We start from the raw sequence: 26759 nt of genomic DNA on the forward strand, positions 1-26759 counted from the left end.
CATGTGTTTTTGGTTTAGAAACCTTTAATGTATGAATTAGTAATGGCAACACACTTGTGGAACTGTCACAAGTTGAACTATGATCAGAACGGTACATACTTTTTGATGGTAACAGTTCTGGATTGCAGCAAAATGAATTAGCACATACTGTTAAACAGCAGAGACATTTGACAGCTGTGAACTCTTCCTGTTTGCACAGACAGAAATTCATTTATTCAGTACTTAGTAAGTGCCTAAGTGGTCTTGCACTGTGGTTATGGTCTTACTACCAATTTGAAAATGACAGCTCTGCATTACAAATTGTAGATGGCAGCATTCTGATGCAAAACTTATTAACAACCAGGAGAGAGTGATGACTGTGTTCAGTCAATTATAAATATTTTAAAAGCATGTAAAGAAACATCTATTGTTGTAAACCTCAAAGAGGAAAATTAGTTTAAAATTATGAAGTGGAGATGACCTTTGTCAAACCAAAGTTATCTGTGGTGATCTTACCGTGGAGGTCTCGGCTGCTTTCAGAAGTTAGACCCGGATCTGAAGTTGCAGTGTTGATTTTGCATGGATGCAAAGCACTTATGCCTTCAAAGTTTCAAGAGCAAATTATCTGAGGTGAGGTAGGATTACATCTAAGAGTGTTAAAAGAAATGGTGAAGAAGTGATCCTAATTTATCAAAGACATTTGAATGCTGAAACTTTGCCTTTTCACTAGGGAAAAGGAGGAAACTAGTTAACTGCAAAACTGTTGGTTAAATTAACTTGTGGAATTATTTGTTGGAATCTATAGTCAGACCAAGGCTGGACGAGTTATCCTGGGAAGTGGGAGGAGAAGGGTCAATATAAATTTGTTTAGCTGTCTGGTCTGTCAGTTCATGCCTGTCTGGTTTACTTCATAAGGTTCTACTTAAGATATTGTTGGCAAACTTGAGAGAAACCTTGTGACACGTGTTGTAATTGTTTAGGAGGTGGGAGACGCAAATCAGAATAAAGGGACTGTTCATTGATTGGCAGGTTGCAACCAATACTATTCCCCAGTGATCTATTTTAGGCTCTCAGTTTTTCTATTAGTGTCTTAATGAAAGAATTATATATCCAAGTTTGCAGTTGATATTAACTTAGAAGGGACAGTTATTTAGCTGGAAACAAAAGTTAGAAAGAGAGAGCAAGACTAATTAAATGGGCAAAACTTCAGCATACTATGTTCTGTGTGGATGTGAGAAAACAAAATTTTTTATTTACTTGCTAGGAAATAGCAGTTGTGGAGGTGCAAATGGATCTTGGTGTCCAATATGATTTTTCAAAGCCAATGCACAATGCAGAAATAATCAAAAATGTTGATTAAATTGATGGCATTTATCCCAAGGGGGGTTGGAGCTCCAAACTGTGGAGATGCTGCTTTAGATGTATAGAGTTTGGATCATTTGGAACACTTGTTCTCATAATTTCATGGTTTAAATTACGCAAACAAGTTGCATAAACTGTGTTAACATTCCATTAAATTTGGACAAAAAGGTGATTTATTCAAGAGATTTAAATTGCTAGAGTAGATTTTTAAAAATACTCTTAAGGTTTTCCAAATAAGTGAGAATCTTAACATCAGAGCTAGCCATAGATGATATTGTTGGATTATTTGATATAGTGGAAACTTGGAGCTACAAAATTGGACATACTGATGTAAATTAAGTTTTTGAAATTTTGAAGTCTATAGATTTTGTTGGCTAAGTGTGTAAAAGCATATGGAACAAAGGTGCAATGCAACAAAATAGTTAATTTACAATTGCAGTAGGGTTAGATTTAGATTGGCCTTAAGCTGATCATGTGAAGAAGCAGATCTGAAATGCTGAGTAGCCCTCTCCTGTTTCTCTACTTGTATGAAGCGGCAATATTCATTGGTGCCTTAAGACTGTGGGCCTAACATTTAAATTTGAATAGGCCTAGTGTTAGGTTCCCGAGGGTGTTGTCTGCGCTAAGTTTAAATTTACATTTAAAATTTTGCAGTTGTTGACTGTAATGCTCCTCCCTTATGCCTCAGTGAATAAGTTGATGAAGACCTGAAGTTTGCCTCCAAATATTGTTAAATCACCTGCATATTGCAGCTTGACCACTGAAGTTGGTTTCTGAAATAGAGATGACACAGGTTGAACTGTTTCCCATTAGTTCTGCATATGAGTTCCACGCCATCAGGAAACTTATTGGAGGTGAGGTGCTGCAGTGTGGCAAGAAAGATGATGGCAGTAATGCAGCCTTGCTTGATACAGGTTTGCAGTGAGTTTGCCTCTGTTATGGTGCCACCTTGTTGCATCATGGCTTGTATGTCTTTATGAAGCAAATGGAATTTGGTGACAAATTTCTGCAGGCAGCTGAATTTAAGGAGGGCACACCACAGTTTCAGTTGAAGAACATTAGTGAGGCTGAAAAAGCCCTCAACATAAGAACATAAGAAATAGGAGCAGGAGGAGGCCATCTGGCCCTTTGAGCCTGTTCCACCATTCAATAAGATCATGGCTGATCTGGCCGTGGATTCAGATCCACCTGCCTGCCTTTTCCCCATAAGCCTTAATTCCCCGCTATGGAAAAACCTATCCAAGTATGTTTTAAATATATTTAATGAGGTAGCCTCTACTGCTTCCCTGGGTGGAGAATTCCACAGATTCGTCACTCTCTGGGAAAAGCAGTTTCTCCTCATCTCCATCCTAAATCTTTTCCCCCCAGATCTTGAAGATATGTCCCTTAGTTCTATTCTTACCTACCAGTGGAAGCAACCTACCTGCCTGTATCTTATTTATCCCTTTCATAACTTTGTTTCTATAAGATCCCCCCTCATTCTTCTGAATTCCAGCGAGTATAGTCCCAGGCAACTCAATCTCTTCTCGTAGGCTAACCCCCTTATCTCTGGAATCAACCTGGTGAACCTTCTCTGCACCACCTCCAAAGCCAGTATATCCTTCCTCAAGTAAGGAGACCAGAACTGCACGCAGCACTCCAGGTGCAGCCTCACCAGCACCCTGTACTGTTGCAACATAACCTCCTTGCTCTTAATTTTAATCCCTCCAGCAATGAAGGCCGACATTCTATTTGCTGCCTTGATAACCTGTTGCACCTGCAAACCAACCTTTTGTGATTCACGCACAAGCACTCCTGAGTCCCTCTGCACGAGAGCATGCAGCAATTTTTCACCATTTAAGTAATAATCTGAGATATTTTCCTTCCAAAGTGGATGACATTGCATTTACCAACATTGTACTCCATCTGCCAGACCCCTTGCCCATTCACTTAACCTACCTATATCTCTCTGCAGACTTTCCGCATCCTCTGCACAATTTGCTTTTCCACTCAATTTAGTGTCGTCAGCAAACTTAGATACGCTACACTCGGTCCCCTCTTCCAAATTGTTAATGTATATGGTGAACATTTGCAGGCCCAGCACTGACCCCTGTAGCACCCTGCTTATCACTGATTACCAACCAGAGAAACATCCATTTATCCCAACTGTCTGCCTTCTATTTGTTAACCAGTCCTCTATCCATGCTAATACAGTGTTCCCAACTCCATGCATCCTTCTCTTAATGACAAGTCTTTTATGCAGCACCTTATCGAACACCTTCTGGAAATCCAAGTACACAACATCCACCTGTTCCTCTCTATCCACTGCGCTCATTATATCCTCAGAGAACTCCAGTAAGTTTGTCAAACAGGACCTGCCCTTTCTGAATTCATGCTGCGTCTCCCTGATGGAACCATTTTTAACCAGATGTCTTGCTGCTTCTTCCTTAATGATAGCTTCAAGCATTTTCCCGACTACAGACGTTAAGCTAACTGGCCCATAGTTATCCGCCTTTTGCCTACACCCTTTTTTAAACAATGGCATAACATTCGCTGTCTTCCAATCTGCCAGGACCTGCCCAGAGTCCAGAGAATTTTGGTAAATTATCACAAACACCTCTACTACAACTTCCACCATTTCTTTCAGTACCCTGGGATGCATCCCATCAGAACCAGGGGATTTGTCTACCTTTAGGTCCACTATTTTGCTCCAAACTACCTCTTTAGTGACAGTGATTGTATTAAGGTCCTCACCTCCCATCGCACTCATAACATCTCTCTTTGGCACGTTAGACTTGTCCTCCACCGTGAAGACTGACATTCAGGGCCTCGGCCATTTCCACATTACCCAATATTATTAATTCCCCTTTCTCATCTTCCAAGGGACCTATGTTCACTCTAGCCATCCATTTCCGCTTTATATAATTATGAAAACTTTTACTATCTGTTTTTATATTTTGGGCTAGGTTACTTTCATAATCTTTCTTCCCTTTCCTTATTGCTTGCTTGGTGGTTCTTCGTTGCTTTTTAAAGTTTTCCCAATCTTCCAGTTTCCCACTACTATTGGCGACTTTTTATGCATGAGCTTTTAGCTTGATGCCTTCTTTTATTTCCTTAGTTATCCAAGGCTGGCTCTCTCCCCCCTTACTGTCCTTGCTTTTAACTGGAATATAGTTTTGTTGAGCACTGTGAAAAATCTCTTTGAAGGTCTTCCACTGTTCCTCAACTGCCGTATAGACTGTGTTCCCAGTCTACACTGGCCAACTCCTCCCTCATTCCATCTCTTGTTTAGGCATAATACTCTGGTTTTAGATCGAACTATTGCACCCTCCATTTGTATGAAAAATTCAATCATATTATGGTCACAGTTTCCAAGAAGATCCCTAACTACAAGATTGTTAATTTTACCTGTCTCATTCCACAGGATCATATCTAAGGTAGTATTTTCCCTAGTAGGTTCACTAACATGCCGGTCAAGAAAGCTATCACAGATGCATTCTATGAAGTCCTCCTCAAGTCTGCCTCGACCAACTTGATTCGCCCAATCTATGTGGAAGTTAAAGTCCCCCATGACAACTGCCGTTCCATTCTTACATGCATAAAATACTACTAGGTTTATTGCCTGTACCATTGTAATGTTATTATTCGGTGGCCTATAGACAACTCCCACCAGTGATTTTCCTTTTCCCTTTACTATTCTTCATCCCGCCTACCCAGATGGACTCAACGATCTGCTCCTTAGATCTTATCTTGTTTCTCACTATCACCCTGATCTCATTCTTAATTAAGAGAGCTACCCCACCTCCCTTATCTTCCTGCCTATCCTTCCATATTATGATACCCTTGGATATTTAATTCCCAATCATCTCCACCCTGTAACCACATTTCTGTAATGGCTACTAACTCATACCTCTTTGTGCCACAAGTTCATTTGTGCATGGTGGTTGCTGAGGAATTTTAATGCACACCTGGAAAGAATGGTAGAATGTGGGGAGAATAGATGTCAGGTAAAATTAATGGGGGAATGGGCTTGCTCTATCAACTGGCATAGACTCGAAGGGCTTAAGTGGATGCCAGGGGATCTCATTGACACTGTAATCCTCAAGTAAGGAGACAATTCTGACCACAGTAAGTATAGAAGGGTCTCCCAGCTGTCTGTGGCATGGAAAGTCATTGCCACTATCTCCCTATTGCCAAAGTTCTCTTCCCAGAATCAGAGAGTTGATCAGGAGGCACAGTGGGCATTATCTTCGTGCCACAACCACAAGAGGTATGCAGAGAGAAGCACCAGCCACTCTGCATAGCCTTCTGCAGGTTACGGATGATATGGCTCTATGCAAATTCTCCCATCAATTCCTAAAGCCTTTTTCAAAGTAGTAAGAATAACGTTTTGTGATATTCATTAATGACTGGAGACAGTATATATTCTACTAGTTTAATTATGGGGAATGTTAAGGTGAATAGTCAATGAAATGAAATATAGCTTGTGTATGTAGAGCAATACAATATGGGTTATGATAGAAGATGGATGTTTCTGACATGGAGAAATCAGCTTCTGGACAGTTCTCAGGAATGGAGCCCTTGTGTAACCTGTGGGCTGTCTGTATTGGTAGCTAGAAGATTGATATGATAGTGGCTACTGTTCAGCTGCAGCTTGTTATTCAATTTTTCCCATCCATTGCAGTTGAGAGCCAGTCTGGGTTATTGTAAAGTTTAAAATATTTACCCTAATCATGTTTTATTCTTAGAAGCAATTATTGTAGAGGGAAACAAATTTGTTCAAAAATGCAAGTCAAATCTGTTTACCATGTTACTGTGTTGTTTCGGATGCTTGCAATGTACTGAACGATATAAATACTGAGGCATGTATGGCACAAACATTTATTTTCATCCTTGTTCAAAGCCTGTAGAAAATATTTTGATCCTTTGGTTGTATCTTTGATCTGCTAATTTAATTTTACCTGCAGTAAACATAAGTCACCTCTTAGAACAAAGGTGCAGTTAAAAGCCATTGAAGCATCTCAAATGCATCAGCAGAGCAGTTGATTTCCTGTTTTGCACATGGAAACATGAGTTGATCAGTGAAAAAAGCTATTCAGCATTGGAGACTTCTGAAGCTCTCTCATGTTTGTTTAGTTACCTTGCACTCACAGAGTGCTGATTGACTACGAAGCCATCCAGCAGTTAATGAGCTGGACAGCAGGTGCTGCTGGGTAAATATTTGGGTTCAGCGCCATCTCCTGAACAAATACTCTACACTTACTGGCACTGTTATTCTTTATCTTATCCTCTAAAGTGGATGTAGTCATGAGCTGGAGTAACAAACACAAAACAATTCTATTTAACTTTAATTTTGTGATGTATCATATATTTGGATGATTCTGAAACGTTATTTAAAAAGATGGTACTTGATAAACTATGCAAAACATGTGCTTCACTTAAAGCAACTGAAGATTTTATTTATATATTTGTGTGGGATTTCAACCTCTTATTGACTCTTCAATTGCCATCACAACTTGGCCTGATCTTGTCCCTGCCTACCATGCATAAGCAAACTTTCTGGCAGCTGTTATTGGATAATGACCAAGACTGCTGCCTCCCATCAGATTGACATTCTGCAGCAACTTCCAATTCCTCAGTTGAGATCCACTAATTTGACCCAACATGGGGCTCGAACCTGGAACCTTTGTGATCTGTATGGCTCAGTACTTTACTAATCAGTTTGCTTAACCAGGTGAGCTCTGAAAGAAGCTGCAAAGTCGATATGAAACTAGAACAAGAGCAAGTTGACGTTGTTCTTGGGAGAAGAAATGTTAATTTTTTGCACATATGTAGAGAAAGGGTGGAAGTTGTAAATATTTGGCTCTAGCTTGATGGCATTTACTTTTGTATAGCATGTTCTTTGTGAATCTTTGGTAATTATTTTTTTCTCTCTTTAACAGAAAAAAAAGAAAACGTTATGTTTGTGTTAACTCTGCATGGCGGGCACCTTGGATTCTTTGAAGGGGCAGTGCTTTTCCCAAAACCTTTAACTTGGATGGATAAGCTTATTCTCGAATACACAAACGCCATATGTCACTGGGAGAAGAACAAGCCTCAATGTACGGCAGCAGGAGATCAGAACTGCTCAGACCACAGCGAGTAACCACTGTACAAACCTTATTTGCCAAATTCTTCAATTATTCAGTCCTTTATCATCATTACATTCCTGGCTTGGGTTTGATGATCTTAACAACTCCCAGTTATTAATGTAGTTCACCCAGCCAACTTGTACTTTTTTATCACAACAGTTCAAATGTGATTACAAGACCCTTTCTGTGTCTTTCAGTCAAAGAAACTTGGAGTGCACAAGACATGGCAATTCACTGTGCTTGACAATAACTTAGTTTTATAGTCATCAGGACATGGAACAAGAGTTACTGTTACCACAAGAGATCTGCTGTCAGTATGAGCAAATGAGCCAACATTTAGAGGTCCCAAAAGTTTTTTCAGGAGTTCATTTGTTAAAAACTTGTGCCTTCTGATATATATTTTTAAGTTACGGTTAACAAAGACATTTATTTTTCTGCCCCTGAGAGAGATTCATCTTTTGTTTTGTGGTCATTTGATCAGATTAAGTGCAGCAGTGTTTGAACTAAAAAAAAATAAATGCAGGCAGTTAAGTCTTTCACTGGATTTTGTCTTTTTAGAGAAACAAAATGTAGAATTCTTACATGGAGAAACTCTTGCAGAACTAATTTATTACCTCCATTTGGTCATCAATGATGCCTTCTCCAAATTCACTGTTAAGCAACAAAGATGAGTTGCTTTCAAATTAGAGTATTTGTTCTTACGTTGGCACATGTTATCCCAATGATTGTCCATTGTCATTTTACAACACCTAAGGACAAGCAATTTTTCGTTAAATCCCATAAGTTGTCTACATTTTTCTGGAAATTCTTCAAAAAGTCATATGGATGGTCCTGCACTTGTGATGAATGTGAAATAGTTCTTCACATTTTGAAAATTCAGTTTAAATAAAAGTTTGTACTGTCTACAGTATTTATAAATTATATATAGAAATCCTACCTTGATTATTGCACTGGAGGACTAAGTGAATGTTCAGCCATTCCAGTAAAGTATGAATTTGGACATAATCCTTATTGATCTGTCGCCTGTTTGATGCTGAATCAAGTACCTAAATATTGTAAGAACCAAACAACTGAGAAGCTGTCTCGGCATTTGTTGATGCTTTGCTGGCTCTTGATTTAATCTTCAGAGTTTATCTCATGAATGCTATAGAATTTCCAATATCAGGGCATTCTAAAATCGTGCAGAGTTGGCTGATTTCAGCTAGAGAAGCAACAGGAAATGTTTCAAATAGGTTCTGTATTTCTGGGATAAAAAGTAGAAAGTCCTTGCCTTTTTAGATGATCACTTTCCACTGTTCTCTGCAGTTGATTAATAAACATCCACTCTCTAGGAATGGATGCTTTTCAAATAGCATCCATTTCACCGGAGGCATTAAGGATTAGCACCATTAGGATTGGAGAAAATTGGGAAACAAATATTGATGCCTCTTCACTTCTGCAGTGGATTTGTTCTACGTTGTCTATTTCCAGGAGTAGCTGTGTTGTAATTACTGACTGTCAACCATAAGTAGATATGAGATTTAATTGAACATCTAAGTTTGATATTTGGGGATTCTGGTGATTGCAGGCATGGGAATTTGTCAAGGTTTAAGAATTAATTGATTCCTGCACTCCAGGCAATATATTCACTGTAAAAAAGCAACATACCAATGTATTTAAAACAAACATTCTACCCATCACCAGAGATCTTTCTACCTCTTGAATGATGTACACAAGCACAAGATATCCGCATTTCATTTTTGTTTTAAACTATCTGACATCCATTCAGAGACACAACATTCTGCAGATGCTGGAATCTGGAGCAACATACAAAATGCTGGAGGAACTCAGTAAGTCAGGCAGCATCTATGGAGAGAAATAAACAGTCGACTTTTCGGGTCAAGACCCTTCATCAGGACTGGAAAGCAAGAGGGCAGTAGCCAGACTAAGAAGGTCAGGAGAGGGAGAAGAGTACATGCAGGCAGGTGATAGGTGAGTCCAGGTGAGGGGGGAAGTAAGAAGCTGAGAGGTGATATGTAGAAGATGTATAGGGATGAAGAAGGAGGAATCTGATAGGAGAGGGCAGTGGACCATGGAATAAAAGGTGGGGAATGGATAGGCAGATGAGGGTGGGGGAAGGGATGGGCAGGTCATGAGGGCAGGGGAAGGGGAAAGAGAAGGGGGCCACAGGAATGAGGCAGACAAAGAATAAAAGGGGGGGAGGGAGAAGAGGGGAGGGTTTACTGGAAGTTGATGCTGAGGCCGTCAGGTTGGAGACTCCCAAAGCAAAATATGAGGTGTTGTTCCTCCAACCTACATTTGGCCCCAACGTGGCAGTAGAGGAGCCCATGGATAGACATGTTGGTATGGAGTGGGACATGGAATTGAAGTGGATGGCCGCTAGGAGATGCTGGCTTTTGTGGCAGATGGAACGAAGGTGCTCGACGAAGCGGTCACCCAATCTGCGTCGGGTCTCACTGATGTGGAGGAGGCCAAACCAGATGCAATAAATGATACGCTCAGATTCACAGGTGAAGCGCTGCCTCACCTGGAAGGACTTTCTAGGGCCCTGAATGGTGGTGAGGGAGGAGGAGAAGGGGCAGATGTAGCACTTAGTGCGGTTGCAGGGATAAGTGCTGGGAGGATCATCTGCAGGGATGAGTGGACAAGGGAGGGATGAGTGGACAAGGGAGTTGTGGAGTGAGTGATCCCTACGGAAAGCAGAGAGATGGGGGAAGGGGAAGATGTGCCTAGTGGTGGGATCCTGTTGGAGGTGGCAGAAGCAATGATGTGTTTTGGATGCGGAGGCATGTGGGGTGGAAGGCGAGGACAAGGGGAACCCTGTCCCTGTTATGTCGGGGGGTCAATGGGGTGAGGGCAGACTGGGAAATGGAGGAGATGCGGGTGAGGGCAGCATTGATGGTGGTGGAAGGGAAGGGTGGAAGACATCTTGGATGTCCTGGAGTGGAAAGCCTCTTCATGGGAACAGATGCAGTGGAGGCTAAGGAACTGGGAGAAGGGGATGGTATGCATGCAATTGACTGGGTACGAAGAGGTGTAGTCAAGGTAATTGCGGGATCTGGGTTTGTAAAGGATGTTGGTGGTTAAACTGTCTCCGGAGATGGAGACTGAGAGACCCAAAAAGGGGGGAGAGGTGTCGGAGATGGACATGTAAATTTGAGGGCAGGATGGAAGCAAAGTTGATAAAATTGATGAGCTCAGCATAGGTGCAGGAAGCAGCCCCAATGTAGTCAGTGTAGCGGAGAAGGAGTTGGGGATATCCATTCAGACTGATTTTGTATTCTTACTGCATCTTGTGGCTGGATGAATCAAACACCAGTTCCTCAGGATTAACTACCAAGCGATACATCTTAAAGTTTTTTTTCCCCCTTGATTCGGTACCAGTTAACTTTGCAGTCTGTAAGCCAAAGTTATCTTGGTCAGTTACAATTATTTAGGATATTTATGGTAATTGGCTGAAATCAAATGTACTTTGGCTTTTGGATGACTCATTGAAATAAATAACACACTTTTAGAAATTCTGTTAGGAAATGGTCACAATGCAGTTACAGTTAACAATTATAAAAGTAAAAAATATTTATCATTTTAAATTTGAGCTATATCCAGTAATATTTATCCATGTGGAATCAGTCACAGCTTTTTCGTGTTGTAACTTAATAGACTGAAGACTGTTTAATCACCAACATGATGCCAGCAACAGTCTCTTTGTAGTATAGGCTCTTATTGACTAAGTCCAAAATGTAGTCAATGCTGCACTGTGTTTGCTGCTTCCCACTTGAGAAGGAAACTCATTCATTTGCGCTTTAGTATTTTAAGGTTTAGAGCTGATTTATGATTCACGTCCCCCATTTCTCATGGCTTTTAGGTTGGCCTTGTAAGAGTACAATACGGAGTGTAAACATCTGTACACAGATGCATCAGTTAATATTATTGTTGTGCTTTAATAGGTGGCAGAGTTGCGGAAGGACAAAAGCATTGTGACACTTAACAAATCATCTTTAGCAGTGTAACTAAAAGTATCACTACCATGGGAAATTTGCTTCTGGTGTGTAATCATTGCTTCTAATATTATGTATGGTTCTGTGCAAACTGATATTAGAAAGTCTGTTACTGACACAGATCTATTCCATCGTATCTAAAGATTTTTATCTGATGTTTGAAAATGTTTAAAATTTGAGTTCACCACCTAAAAATATTACTGTGGATAATAAGGTCTTGTGATCTATTAAAAAACAAATACAATTCTCAACATTTTTAGGCTACATACCAGCTTTAAGCATCCTATTCAGAAGGATGTTGACTGTAGCTTCAGCTACTGTAATCAAACTTATTTCCTGATTCTATTAGGCATCCTTGAGGCCCAATTGAATAGTAATTATTTTAGTTGATTGTTTTAGATGCCTCTTCTCATTTGGGTATGTCATTACAATTCTACAATCTTTATTTAATGAAGACCAAAGAAAATGTACCTCATATTTCTTCTCGTTAGACTGTAGAACATCGGGCCCACATATAATTGAATTGTATGAACTGCAGTAGGGAGGGGATAGGTTTTAGTAGTATCTACTGGGATGTTTGAAATTTGAAGTGAATCCATGCAAAGACTTCTCACGGACAGTTTTCAAGTTTAAGTTACTAAGCTGGGAGGATCACTTGCGGTTTATATTGGCACTCCAAAGTTACATGATCAGTCTGTGTAGTATTCACAGTTTTACATTAGGTAAAATTGCAAATAGGTTTGTTTGCTTTTGAACAGTTAACCCAATGCAAAATCTTTCAAATCTCACTGCTAAAGAATAGAGCATTAAGAAAGTGGTGAGGTTTTTTTTAAATTAAATAATGACATTGATACCTCAACTACATATTTCTGCACTCAGCTGCAGATGTTTTAAATTCCAAAATGCAGAAAATAATTATGGAATTGAGTATTAAGGTTCTGTTTGTGAATATAGCATACTTTGGGAATAATAGTGATTTAATAAAGTTAGCAAACCAGGTTAGTCATAACTGAGCAGTTGATAATAATACAATTCTGTTGCATGGTGGATAGGTTGATTTTTTTTTGGTATTTAGGAGGTTGGTTGTGGCCATTGTTGCACTTGGTAAGAAGGCACAGATAAATTTAGTGAAACAGATGCTGTATTTCCTCACGTGCATTTTGTATATGCACGGTAGCGTAGTGGTTAGTGCGACACTATTACAGTGCCAGTGACAGACGTTCGATTCCCATCACTGTCTGTAAGGAGTTTGTATGTTCTCCCGTGTCTGCGTGGGTTTCCTCCGGGTGCTTCGGTTTCCTCCCACATTCTGAAGACGTACGGGTAGGTTAATTTTGGGTTTAAAATGGGCGGTGCGGACTCGTTGGGCCGAAGGGGCTTGTTACCACGCTGTAAATAAAATTTAAGATTTAATTATTACGCTATGATGCGTTAGACTATTGCTGGGATTAAAAATTAGATTTTTAAAGTTCTGGTTTGAAATGTGTTGATTATGGGTCTTTAATTGTTTTCACTACTTAGGTGAGAAGGAATTGGAATGAATCAGAAGGATACAAGGCAAGGTGCAATTGACAGTTTTAACTTTTTTTGGGGGCTTTCCTTGTGTTTAACATTGTTATTGCCATGATTGGCCGGGTAATAGTATTATTAACGGTGGTGGGAGATAATTCAGTTGTCTTTGGTCTCAGAGTCCTCATTGGTTTACAGATTTCAATATTGTTTTAGATCAGTGACTTTTGCTACAAGCTAAGGATGTTGTGCATTATTGTGCCTTTAATTCATAGACCTCTTTCAGATGATGATATAATTGGGATGTGTGTGATCTAGTGTGTTTACTCAACATTTTCTTGTACTCTGTTCACTTGAGCTTTTATGCCAGATGAAAATTCAGGGTTTTGGCTGCTTTTGAGTGCAACCTCTTCTAGGGCGCATTGCTAAACATCAGAGAAATGTGAGAAGAGAGTTGCAGTTGCTTTTCATGCCATGATACAGAGTGAAGTTGATAATCTATTGTGTAATGTACAAGACTTTAAGTTGCATTTTTTATTTACAAATTTACATATTAAGCAAGCAGTTACAAAGTGTCCACTAATGTATAACAATTTGTCATATTTTCATGGGAGAAACTTAAAGAATGGAGAACATCATACAGGGACTTCAGCTCAGTGTGGTTGTACTAGCACCAAATATCCCATTTTCAGCACAGAATTGTGCATCTTGTACATTTCAAACATAGGTACAGTCCTGTGGTTCATCAGTTTTGACTCAATGCATGGGTCTAACCAGAATGTTTCACAACAAGGACACTGGGGGTTAATTTTGAATTCTAAATAGTTTGAGGAATCTTGGTCATTTTTTTTTCATACATGTTTTTGGCTCTGCCAATACACATGGAAAATGTGTTTTTGAAGTGAGACCTCGGCAAAAGTAAAGGTATTATTCATACAACGTCGCCTTTTGAGCTGTGCAGTTCGAGAGCTGGCAGCAATAGCACCATATAAAAGCTGCATCAAAATGCTGCAGTGTTCTAAACATGATCTAACTAGTTTCAAAAGGAGTTTAAATTATACAAGATCTTTGTTAACTTAGCCCTGACCAAAGGTCTTCACTGCAAAAAAAATTTTTTGCACTGATATAGATCTGCTCCCCAGCTGGTGATATCTGAAAGTCTTTTGATATTACATAAACTGCTTGCCTCGGCAGACGAGATCAGTACTTTCAGATATGTCAAATGAAATAACTATAGATATACTTAGGGGTTACAATGGGGTTTTTCTACTTGATACTCCAGCTATTAAATTGAAATTTGAAATCTAGCTCCTGATACATTGCTGCCACAAATATTGTGCACTTTCAGCCAAAGCAAGTGTCAAAAGAAGTGTCTGTCTTAATCTTTTATTATGTTGGGCCCCTACCTGCGTACAGTAATAAAGGCAGATATTTTTACCTGACTGTAAATTCAGAAGTCGGAAACCTGGAGTCTATCATGAATATGCATTACCCTGAACTTCCATTGTCATTCTTGTTTTCATGTCTTGAGACTCCTTTTACACAAAATGTTGCAGTTTGACGGTAAAGCACAGTTTAGTCAATGATGAGTCCTTGTATTTAGTTAAATGTTGTCTTTAGCCTGTTCCAAATTCTATGTAGGTAATTGCAATTTCTGTTGGGACCATATAGGGAAAGGTAAATTTAGTTACTTGTTGACTTTAGATCTCAGCCAGATATTTTCATTACACAGTGCAAAGGTTCTGGAGAAATGCAGGTTAACTTGTAATAGTTAACTGATAGTATGAATGTATGACAGATGTAGTGTATATGACAAATGTCAGCTTTGTCAGGCACTAACTTAGTATTGCAGGAAGGTATGACTAGTGATGTTCTGCATCTTGTCTCCCATTATTCAACTTTGTTTCGTCAATGTGCCTCAAAAATAATGGTACATGCAACACTGAGCTGTATGGGTTCTGGCAGAAGAACATACTAATGCATAGAATTTCTTTTTACATGGAGAAAATTTCTTAATTTATGTACGTGATTAAAAATGTATATTATCTCTGATTGACTTGACTTTTAGTCTATTTCCCTCCCTCCCCTGCACTTTAAAAAAAATGTTAAGTTGTATGCCGAATTGTGCTAATTTTTCTGCAGTCATAAACAATCTTCTTTGTTTTCTATATTCTCTTTGAGCCATATTCTGTTTTGTGCTACTTTTATTGTTCAGAATGCTTGGAAGGCAGATCCAGAAGATGCAGTAAGGATTCATTGGTGTTCAGCCTGTTCTATTCAGATAGGCAACACATGATTCGAACAGTGAATAACTTTGTTTTCTTGATTCCATTTTACCATCATTAACCCCACTTGTGGAAGAATTAACAGTGTAACATCTTTATTTCTCTATCACATTGCAGAATAGAACTGTAGATTCCAGACACACACACACCATTGACATTTAAAAGAAAGAACTTTCATTTATACAGTGCCTTTCGTGATCTCAGGACACCCCAGTATTTCAAAAGTAAAGGACTGCAGATGCTGAAAAACTGAAATAAAAACAGAAGATGTTTTTGCTAACCAGGGAGGCAGCCTCTTTGAAGAGAGAATCAACTAATGCCTCGGGTTGAGATCCAAGGTATTTCATAGCCTATGAAATGGTTTTAGAGCATGGTAACTGATGCAGTATAGAGAAACACCACAAACATTTTGGGGACAGCAATATTCCATGAACAGCTTTGATTGTTTATTAGTAATGTTGGTTGTGAGGGGGGAAGTATTTGTCAAGAGGAAGCTCTTCCTGCCTTCACCCCTTTCTCCCCACCACATACACCTATGCACTCAGATAATACTCGATCTTTTATGTTCACTTGAGAAGGCTGTCAACATCCTGCTGCACTAATCTCTCTGCATCCTCTTTTGACAGCAAGTTGTCAATGCTTTCTGTGGTTTAAGAAACTAGCATGGATGCAGATAATTTGCACAAACTAGAGAACTCATTAACTCGGTGAAGCACTATTCACTGCCACTGTGAAAGGGTTGCAAGTACTTTCTTCACTGAACTTCAGGATTTGCATTTGTCCAGTATATATTTCAATAAAAAGCTTGCCATGTTTATCTGATTGGGGTCTAGATGTAGATGGATACATGGATTTAAGTTAGTCTCATCACACGTCCCAAATAAAACACCTTTGATGTGAATTTAATGTTGAAATACATTTTTTTTACTATTTTCAGAGCTGGTTGATTGATACTGATCAAGTTTCTTAACAAAAAAAAAACAATTATCATTTCTGCTCTCAAATTAGTTACCCAGATTTGGGTATTTTTGTTAACATTTTCCTAAAGATAATCGGTTCTGATCTGTGATAATGTCCAGTAAAAATAAGGAATGTTTATGGGAACATAAGGAATCATTAACCATAATATTTAGAAATAAACTCTTACAGCTTAAAAAAACCCTGAAATCTCAGTACGTTTCTGGCAATGCCCCACAGTAAGCATTCGTATACCAGTTCCATGTTGGTTCCTGATGTTTCACTGATATAGCTGTCTTTTTATAAGTGTTGTTGGAAGCACTGATTTGTTTGTTTGGCATGTCTCAGCCTGTGAAATACAAGGTTCCCCTGAATAATGCAGTAATGTGCATGAGTTATTTTTAAGGACATAGTGTAGTTATCTCCAGTTTGTTATGGTGGGATATGGGTCAAAGTCACCCAAGTGATGCATTGTGAAACTAATCCACAAATGGCCAAAACAAAACCTGGAAAAGCACAGCTACCATGTCAGCATCAGAAGGGGAGAGATGAAGACCAGTTGAATGTGCACTTGGATATGTGGTGTTCTTCCCTTTCAGATGCTAACCAATGTATTGTGCATTTCCAATACTTTCTGCTCGTATAGGTCCTCCCCAGATTACAGCAGAGTTCCGTTGCTGTGAACGGTTCATAGTCCGAACAATTCACAAGTCGGAAATGCAGCCACGAGCCACGTTCCCACACAGCAAAAGATGCCTTCAGCCCTGCAGCAGCCGGCAAATCCATCCCGCCGGTCTCACGAACACTCGGTCATGTATACTGGCTGTACATAAGTTGGGCGTTCGTAACCTGGGGAGAACCTGTATTTTGTGGTTGGAAACTTGATTGTAAACTGTATCAGCTGTTGGCTATTTTGAGTTTGCATTTGTTTCTCTTAAAATCCATTTTGTTTACTGCCAATAACAATTCCCAATATATGAAATTGTTCCTCACCCCCGCATTGAGAGGAATTTGAATCCAGGTGTAAGCATGGATGGATAGGTGGGTTTTGCCTTGTTCCTTTGGTACTGATGTCTACCAGGCCTTGAGCTGAAAAATACAATTCAGCTTCTAATTATGTTCAAGATCTTAATGATTTACTTTCAACATTGTATCTTTACTAATTGAATTTTTAGGCAAAACCTTGCATATTTCTATAATAGTACAGTGCAAGAAAGTGACTATTTTTCTCCTTTTCAAAAAAAAAGACAATTTCATCCTATCATGTTGTTCCTCATCAAACACATTTCTCCAAACATAATGCATGCCTGAGTCCTGGTTTTCCACAGTTAGACTCTGCATGCTGAGTACCACTGGAGAAAATACAAGGACATGGCACAGGGACAGACTTAACGATACTCAGTGCAAACATACAGTGAGATGAAGGACGGCATGAAGATTTTGGAGTTTTAACACTAGGTTCTCATTGCTGTATAGATGCATCATGGCTGGATTCCATTCCTAAGTAATGGAGCTGAGGGAACAATCACCTATTCCAGGGTAGTAGAGGTGGCGATTCAGGCCTCTTGTGCTTCTTGGCCTTTGTAATAAAAGGGCCAAGAAGTAGAAATGCAAAACAAAAGAAAAAAATGTACTTTAAAAAAATAATGCAATGCCCACTAACTGATGCAAGCAAGTATTGATTGAGTTGAGTTATAGATTGATCCTTTATAATTTTGCAACGGGGAGAGGAGAGGATGGCAGTTCTATTTATGCCGACAGGGAACACATTTAAAAATGAAGTTAAGAAACACCAATGAAAATAGTATGGCCTTTTGCAAAGTGACAGCACAAATCTGTCTATTTTATCATCATCTGCATTTCAGTGTCGAATTTCAATGAAAGACTGGCTTTTCTTTATCCAGTTTTTCTTTATATTGTAGCTGATGCTGTAGCTTTTGTTTATAGAGGAAGTGAAGGTCATGTTTGCTGGATTCATGTGAATTGAATGGGTGGTCTCCATTTCACTTGCCTTGCACTGTGACACTTGCACAGCTTTCTGGACAATCCGTCCACTAGTTGGGATATGTAATGTGAAATGCAGAGAGAGATGACCAATACCAGAGTGCCAGTTATCAGATACTGAATGAACAGCATGCATGGTAACAGATAAATTACTGTTAAAGTGATAGATCATAACCTAGGGACCTGATACTCATGTTTAGATCCTGTTCTGGGGGTGAAGAAAGAATATTTGAACATGCAGATGTGCCTACTTTAAAGATTGTGCCTGTGGAAGTGAAAGACATGGTATTAAAGATGATTACTTCACTAAATCACTCAAAATATATTCCCAGTTCTGACTTCAGAAACTGGAAGCCCTGACTGCATCCATTGATCTGTTAACATCTCATGCTGAAGGGGGTTGGTGCCTGGTATTGGAGATCCTTTTTCTTTAAAAGAAAAGCACCAGTGTGTTTGATCTATTATTCCAAGCAAATAAGTGATCAAATGAGATTCTGAGTCTTGTTCAGTACCACAAACTCAAAGCAAGAAGCAACTAGCAATGCAACGTTTGTTTATCTACATGTGCAAGTTGCACAAGTTCTTTGTGCTGATTTTTAAAACAGTTTGCTTATATGGAATTGTGCAATGTAATTAAAGATGTATTAAAATTATTTTCTTTACATTAATACTGTTGCAGAATTTTATAGAATTGTTTTCCTGAGTTTGTGTGTTTTATGTTCTGAATTGTTGAAATAAAGGTTGTAATTCTGAGGAATTAGCACAGATGTGTCAATTTTCTCCTCTATAAGTATATTCATCCACTTGCACATTCTAACCAGTCTTCCACTGTAAGTGAGGAACGCTCTGCAGTGACAAAGTTTCTTTCACATGCTATCCTATGGCCTGACTAGTGTTGCTGTTTAAAGTCAAGAATCCAAGCAATTATATAGCACCTTTAATAGCATTCCAGTGCCTCTTTTTAAAAGAGAAAAGTCAGTCACCATTATGGGGTATGTGGCAGTCAATTCACACATGCGAAGTAATGTGATAACAACGAAGTATTTTATTTGAGGAACAAAATATTGGCCTGGACACTGGACAGAACTCCCTTGCTTTCTCTTAAAGTGATGCAGAACCGTTCACAGAAGTTTTAAAAACACAGACTGATTTTGATTTTGTTTCATTGGAAGCACAATCCCTTGGTTGTGCAGTGCTTCCTGAGTACTGCACTGATTTCTCAGGCTAGATGTGTTCAAGTGTGTTAGTGTGGGACTTGAATCATTAGCCTTTAGAGCAAATGTAGAATATGGACATTAGCTATGGCTCATAGCTTTTAAAATTTAAGAATATTCCTTTTGCAGTGAGACTGCTTGGTGTGGAATTTTTAATTAGAAAATCTAAAGTTAATAGAACAGGAGAACAGGAACAGGCCCTTTGTCCCACCGTGATGTCAAATGAACCAATCCCACCTGCCTGCACATGGTCCGTATACCCAACAGATGAAGGCGAGCATGAGGTATGCCATCTTTACCACCCTATCCACTGGTTTGGTACTTTCAGGGAGCTATGGCATTACACCCCAAGATCAGTGCTCCTAAGGATCCTGCCATTTACTGTCCTCTTCCATTTGACTTCCCAAAATGCAACACCTCACACTTGTACAGATAAGACTCCGTTAGTGATTTCTCTGCACTTATTTCCAAATGTCTATATCCTGCTGAATCCCTTGACAACCTTCCTCACTATCCACAAGTTCCCCAATTTTTGTGTCATCAGCAAACTTGCTAATCAGCCCACCCCCCACCTTTTCATCCAAACCATCTACAGAAAATCACAAACAACAGAGGTTCCAGCACTGATCCTTGCAGAACACCACTGATCAGAGACCTCCAGTCAGAATAACACCCCTGCACCACTACCCTCTATCTTCTATGGCCAAGCCAATTTTGAATCCAATTTACCAAGTCTCCATGGATCCCATGAGCCTTAATCTTCTGGATCAGTCTGCCATGAGAGACCTTGTTGAAAACTTTAGTGAAGTCCATGTATATAACATCCACTGCTCCGCTCTCATAAATCTTCACCTCCAAAAAAAACTCAATCAAATCCCCTCCCCTCCACCATAACCCTCTGTCAATCTATGACCAAGCCAATTTGTGTCCAAATTACCAACTCCCCACAGATCCCATGTTACTTAATCTTATGGACCAGGCTACTATGAGGGACCTTGTCAAATGCTTTACTAAAGTGTATGTAGACAAAAATAAGTACTCTGCATAATTTTGCAATTTATCTGAGCATAAACTGCTCCACGCCAGTTCTTGTTTTACATTAAGGATTGAAGATTTGGAATTTTCTGACAGGGAAAATGCCGAATAAAAATTCAGACATTTAAAAGAACGTTGTGATACAGAGACCTTTAATAACGGTTTTTAAGAAACCAAAGTAAATACTAAGATCTCCATTCCCACTCCTTCCAAGTCGTGAAAAGAAGTTTTGCTAGATCAGGAAGTAGTGATTAGATGACTTGAAGTTATTAAAAAGCTATTGAGCAAGGAAGGAGATTGGGTGAAACTGAAGGTGCAAAAAAATTCCATAGTTTTATGGTCCTGTGACCGTTGGTATTACCCTATGATACTAAATTCCAAAATGGATCATTTAAGTATAATGCTGGCAAATGCAGTAAATGGGGAACAACTGGCTCATGAAGATACCAATTGTTTTGTTTTTAAAGGAAAACCATTCAGAATGCCCTGTATAATTGTCACTCCCCAGGTTTCAAACTTTACTCTCTTTGTTAAGGAATTGGACAGGAAATGGATGAGATAGAAGATTAGATGTGATACAGTGTGGCAGAACAATCTCTGGGATGTAAGACCCACTTCTGTTTCCTCTGTCCTCAAATAGCATCAGCTATATTTGAAGAACCAATTGGAAGTCCATAAAAGGCATATTCTTGGGAACAGCCTTTGCAATGAGTTGGAGTAATGAAATTCTTCCGATCTGTGCAGTCATATACCGGAAAAATCAGCCCCACTGAACTTCAAACATTTTTGTGACGAAATAGACCCAACAAAGTCACCAATCCTCTATTGGTTAGTTGCTCCTTACAGCTACTTAACTGACCTTCATTTATCAAATTAAAACCAGTTCTATTATTCTAAGATGAAATTTGGAATTTGAACATTTAGATTTGTGAAAGGTTTTTGTTTTGACTTAATTCCATTGCATTCTAATTCCAGAGGAAGTTAGTGCTTTTGTTGTGCCATAATCAGGCACCGTATCCTTTACTTTCCTTTTCTATAATGTAATATTCCCTTGATAATTACCACAACCTCCCAAAGCAAATTGAATCAATGGCACCTTCTCATGAAGTCCTGTCAGTGAACTGGCCTTTTATTTGGCTCTAGATACTTTACTAATGGAACTAATATCCTTCATGTCTGCTTTCAAGATAGCCCACTATTGCTGCTGTGCTGTGGTTGGGAATGACTGCATTACACCAGGATGGCAGGAAGATGTGATCTGCTGGATGTTGTGTTCTGAGACCCAAAATTGCCATAGCAGGAAACTGCAAAGCAGTGGCTTGGCAAGTCAGAAGAGTATTGGCATATTCTTCCTTGGAACTGTTTTTTTTAAATTGACCCTTTTGGCCTTAAAGTCCCTCTCCTCTACCTGATGAGCCACTCGAACAAGAAGGAAGTCATTAAGTTGGAGATAGGCATTCAGAAAGACAGTTAATAATTTTTCACTATTTCTTGTTCAAGAGGAGTATTTCTAAATCTGAAGCAGCGTGACTGAGTGAGCCAGACTGAAGCTGTACTCACATTTTCTGCAGAACCAGTGGGTAAAAATGGCCCAAAATAAGTTGCCAACTTCTCCGCATTCCTTTCACACAAGGAACTTTGTCTTCTCATTTATGTTCTTGTTAGAGGGATGTGATAATGAAGCTTTAAAGAGGCAGCAAAATGTTTCAGGTTACATCTTTTTATCCCTGTTTCACTGCACTTTGCAACTGTTGTCACTCTAACTTTCTTCCTCAGTACTTGCATAAACAATAGGTGATGTCACCTAGAGAAAGAATGCAACAGTACCAGCCTCACCGTATGATGCAGCCCTCAAGAATCCTCAAGTTTTGTTTTTCCTTCTCTAAAAATAAAATTCTCTGGTGTGTTTAACTATTTTAAGTAGCAAACTAAAACAATATGATTTTATTTTCATTGAATAAATGATGGAGGGTCTCAACCCAAATCATCAACCATCCCCTTACTTCTACAGATGTTGCTTGACCTGCTGAGTTTCTCTAGCAGTTTGCTTTTTTGCTCCAGATTCCAGCATCTGCAGTCTCTTGTGTCTCCATTTGTGGATGTTGGTTATGTCCTGTTAACAAAGACCAGAGCAAATCCACTCTGGCTAATTGCCCAATAAGTTTATCACAAAGTGATAACAGCTGTCATTGACAGTACCATCAAGTGGCACTTACACACCTATCATCCACTCACCAATCCTCTGGGTTTTGCAGAACTTCTTGGCTGCAGCCTTCATCCAGAGGTGAGATGAGAACAACTCTCTTTGACGTCAAGACTGCAGGGGGCAGAGTGTGGTATCTCGATCTCCTGATGAAACTAAACCCATTGGGCATCACCGCTATACCACTCAATGATCGCAATCATACCTCACATAAAGATGGTTGTGGTTGTTGGAGGTCAATCATCTCAGCCCCAGGAAGTTACTGAGGGGGTTCTTCAGACCAGAGTCTAGGCTTGGTTGGCACTCCATCAACCTCATTAAGCATTCATTCCCTCTACCACTGGCGCACAATGGCAGCAGCATGTACCGTTATAAAATTCACTGCGGTCACTTGTCCAGGCTACCCCGACAGTACCTCCTATAAACCCCAACCTCTCCAGGAATAAGCGAACACCACCCCCTGCAGGTTCCCTTCCATGTCTCGCATCACCTTGACTTCAAAATTTATCACCTGCCCTTCATCGTCAGCGGGTCTAAATCTTTGAACTCCCTCCCCAACAGTATTGTAGGAGTACCTTCATCATGAGCACCGCTCCACCACCATCGTCTCGAGAACAATTAGGGACGGGCAATAAATGTTGGCCAGATCCAGAAAATGACCTAAACAGGATTTTCTTTGAGTCTGATCTCATTTGATAGATTTTATATTTTAATCCCACCAATCTTGAATAGCCAACCTTGCATGATCAGTGCACAATGCAATGGCTGGAATTTGCATTAAGAGCAAAGACAAAAACAAAGGAAGCTTCGTGCTCCTCCATGGAGTAAGTTGTCTCAGTACCAAACATTTTTAAAAATTGGTAAGTTGGTTTATTATTGTCACATACCGAGGTACAGTGAAAAACTTTGTTTTGAATGCCATCCATACAGATCATTTCATCACATCAGTACATCGTAGAATCAGTGATTGTGTAAGACTATTTATGAACTATTCTCATTGTAAGAAAAAAAAACAATGGTTTATTGAATGAAGGGTAAGTTCTTTCTGATACCCTAGCCACAATTACAACTTCTATAGCCATGAAAAACTAATCTCAAGTATGGACTGTCATTCCCTAACACAGTTATAAAATTCAACATTTTTATTTTTATGTTTCTTTTTTTAATCCAAGTCTATATCCTAATCTTTGCTTCACTCTAAGATGTTCTAAAGTAGTTTTTAAAAAATTTGAGTATTTATTTTCTGATTTGCTGTCAGAATTCTTCATTTGCAGGCTGATTGATCCCAAACTCTATTGTTGGCCCTGACAGATCCCTTACAAGTGGCACTTGATTGTAGAGGGAAGGTAACCCACACTACAGAGCCCACTTGTGGTTTGGGAGCAATTTTCTTCAAAGTGAGAGCAAGTGCGTTACTACCTTGCTGATCATAAATTCAAGCCACATGTTTTAACTTCTTGTACTGTTAAAGGGCAGCATTCAGCCACACTCCTTCCCCCATCCTGATTAGGGGATGTTTTCTCTCTCTTTTCTCCTCTCTCCCCTCTCCCCCCCCCCTCTCTCTCCTCTATTTTCTCTCTCTCTTCAGGTCTAGGATATGAGGGCACAGCCTCAGAATAAAGGGACGTCCCTTTCAAACTGAGATGAGGAGGAACTTCTTCAGCCAGAGGATGGGGAATCTGTGGAATTTGTTACCACAGAGGGCTGTGGATGCTGCTGCAAGTAAGTTTTTCATTGCACCTGTGCATACATGTACTTCTGACAATAAAGTCGACTTTATGTGGTATGACTTCAACACATAGTTGTTCCAGACTCTGCTGTTCTTATTAAGAGTTACTGCCTTCAATAAAGGATGTTCTGAACCTCCACCTCTACCTAATTGCCTATGCTTGTACCAACAAAGAAAACCACAGACAATACAGTTGGTGGCCTCGATATTCTGATCTTGTGGAATTGGACATTCAATGTCATGAGGTCACAGCTTCAGAATACAGGGTATGCCTTTCGGGACAAGATCAAGAGACGTTTCTTTGCCCAGGGGATGTAAAGGTGTGGAGTTCTCTCCCACAGAAGGCAGTGGAGACAAGTCATTAAATATATTCAAGGGTATAACCTATAAATGCTTAAGGGATCAAGGGCTATGAGGAGCAAGTGGGAACAGGAAATGTAGATGATCTGACATGATGGTATTGAATGGTGCAGCAGATCTGAAGAGCCAAATGGCGCAAAGTTGCTCCTACTTTCTGTATTTCTATTCAAGATATATCCTGCTTTGGCTGACTCTATAGCATTAGGTCCTTCACATAGTGTGATGGGCCCCTCAGCATCCACCATCAGATGGAAGTGGGAAGGTCCGTTGGTGGCAGTGTTCCTGGGCCAACCAGGAGTCGGAACTGAATGGAGCTTGGGGGCAGGCAGGCTCAATCAGGGCCTGTGCTGTGGTTTAGAGGGGTAGTTTCAGGCTTGTGCTTTGGCCTGTTGGTTGGGATGTTTGGAGGGAAGAGGACGGGGAAAGAATAAGATATGATTTCTTTATAGTCACATGTACATTGAAACACACAGTGAAATGCTTCTTTTTGCATAGTGTTCTGGGGGCAGCCCGCAAGTGTCACCACACTTCCGGCGCCAACATAGCATGCCCACAACTTCCTAACCCGTACATCTTTGGAATGTGGGAGGAAACCGGAGCACCCGGAGGAAACCCACACAGACACGGGGAGAACGTACGAACTCCTCACAGACAGCGGCCGGAATTGAACCCAGGTCACCGGCGCTGTAATAGTGTTACGCTAACTGCTACACTACTGTGCCTGTAATTGGACCTGTCCTGTGGGCAAGTGGGAGGAGGTTCTGGGATGGGCCTCAGAACTGTGGCTGAAGATCAGGACAGCAATGCTATCAATGGTGGGAGAATACGGGGGTTTGGTGAGAGAGCAGGCTTCCATCAGTGACCTGGAAGCGTTCCTGCTACTAGTTCAGACTCATTTCCAAATTTGATGCTCTATTCTAAGCAAACCATATCCTAAGAGAGGTTACACATAAATAGCCTCTTCCCAGTGCAGTATAGGATACCAGATGAAATCAGGGGCTGCTGGCATTTGCTCTGGGTTCAAGAGTAGAACAATGTAAGGGTACCAATTCCTACAGTTTGAATATTATAATATCATTACCTCTATATTGAATTCTTTCATTATTTGCAGTGGAAAATCAAAACCAGTTGGACCTAAGCTGCCCAACTCTATTTTCAACTCTACGATTAACAATAATCAACTGCAGGAAGATAGAAACTAAACTGGCTGGTACTGAGTACTACAACAATAAGCCACACATGTCAGAAAAGATTAACTAGATTTCATGTAACACAACATACTTGAAAATCAGAAAGAGCAACAAAGCGGCATGTCAGAGACATGATGTCTAATAGTTGTGAAGCTCGGAAAGAGACCAGCAGGGAGATAGGATGAAAGTTTTAGTTCAGAGAGGGGATCAGGAGGCATTCTGGAAATAGTTATCATGTTTCACTCTGAACAAAAGTCTCTTTTCAATTATTTGACACTGAGAAAACACTGAACCAATTTAGCCAATTTCCTTCAAAATCTTCCAATTTCCAAATCCTTCACAGCCAATAACTTTAACCTTTTCTCATAATGTAACTGTCTGATACTGCTCTCATCGCCATTAACCTTTCAGCAACCTCCAACGGTAACAATATTTCAACGAGATTTCTGTGACCTAAACTCCATCCCATTGTTACCCGCACTTGCTAATTCAGGCATTTCCCTGTGCAGCTGCCTGCCAGATGTTAAGTGTTATTTGTTCAGACTATTCCATAAACATCTATTCCATAGTTAAACAAACATTTAAACAGCAGGAATTAGCTGTGTAATATTGTCAGCTTGTAAATTCAGCCAGCTCTGATTGCACTCTATGTTTCTGTTTTCTATTAGTTTCAGCCTGAGGCTTTCAGCTCTCAACCTGAGTTGTGTTCACCCATGACCCAAGGGCACAACTCTTTCAATCTCTTTTTGTTTGTTTGGCTTGCTACAAGTTTCCCATTCAACGGGATGGCCCAATACGCAAGGGCTTGAAATGTTCATTACCCA

The 26759-nt window shown here is 39.8% G+C and overlaps 1 protein-coding gene across 1 annotated transcript in view; it reads left to right on the forward strand.

Annotated features, from left to right (window-relative positions):
* The window catches only part of LOC127583939 (monoacylglycerol lipase ABHD2-like), an 80038-nt gene extending 61077 nt beyond the window's left edge, over positions 1 to 18961 (forward strand). The window contains 1 exon segment of the mRNA XM_052040372.1: positions 7263 to 18961. Coding sequence (XP_051896332.1) covers positions 7263 to 7465 — 203 coding nt within the window. The 3' untranslated portion in view covers positions 7466 to 18961.
* Positions 18962 to 26759: the final 7798 nt, after the last annotated feature.

Source organism: Pristis pectinata, chromosome 28 (genome assembly GCF_009764475.1).
Source record: "Pristis pectinata isolate sPriPec2 chromosome 28, sPriPec2.1.pri, whole genome shotgun sequence".
Classification (NCBI taxonomy): Eukaryota; Metazoa; Chordata; class Chondrichthyes; order Rhinopristiformes; family Pristidae; genus Pristis; species Pristis pectinata.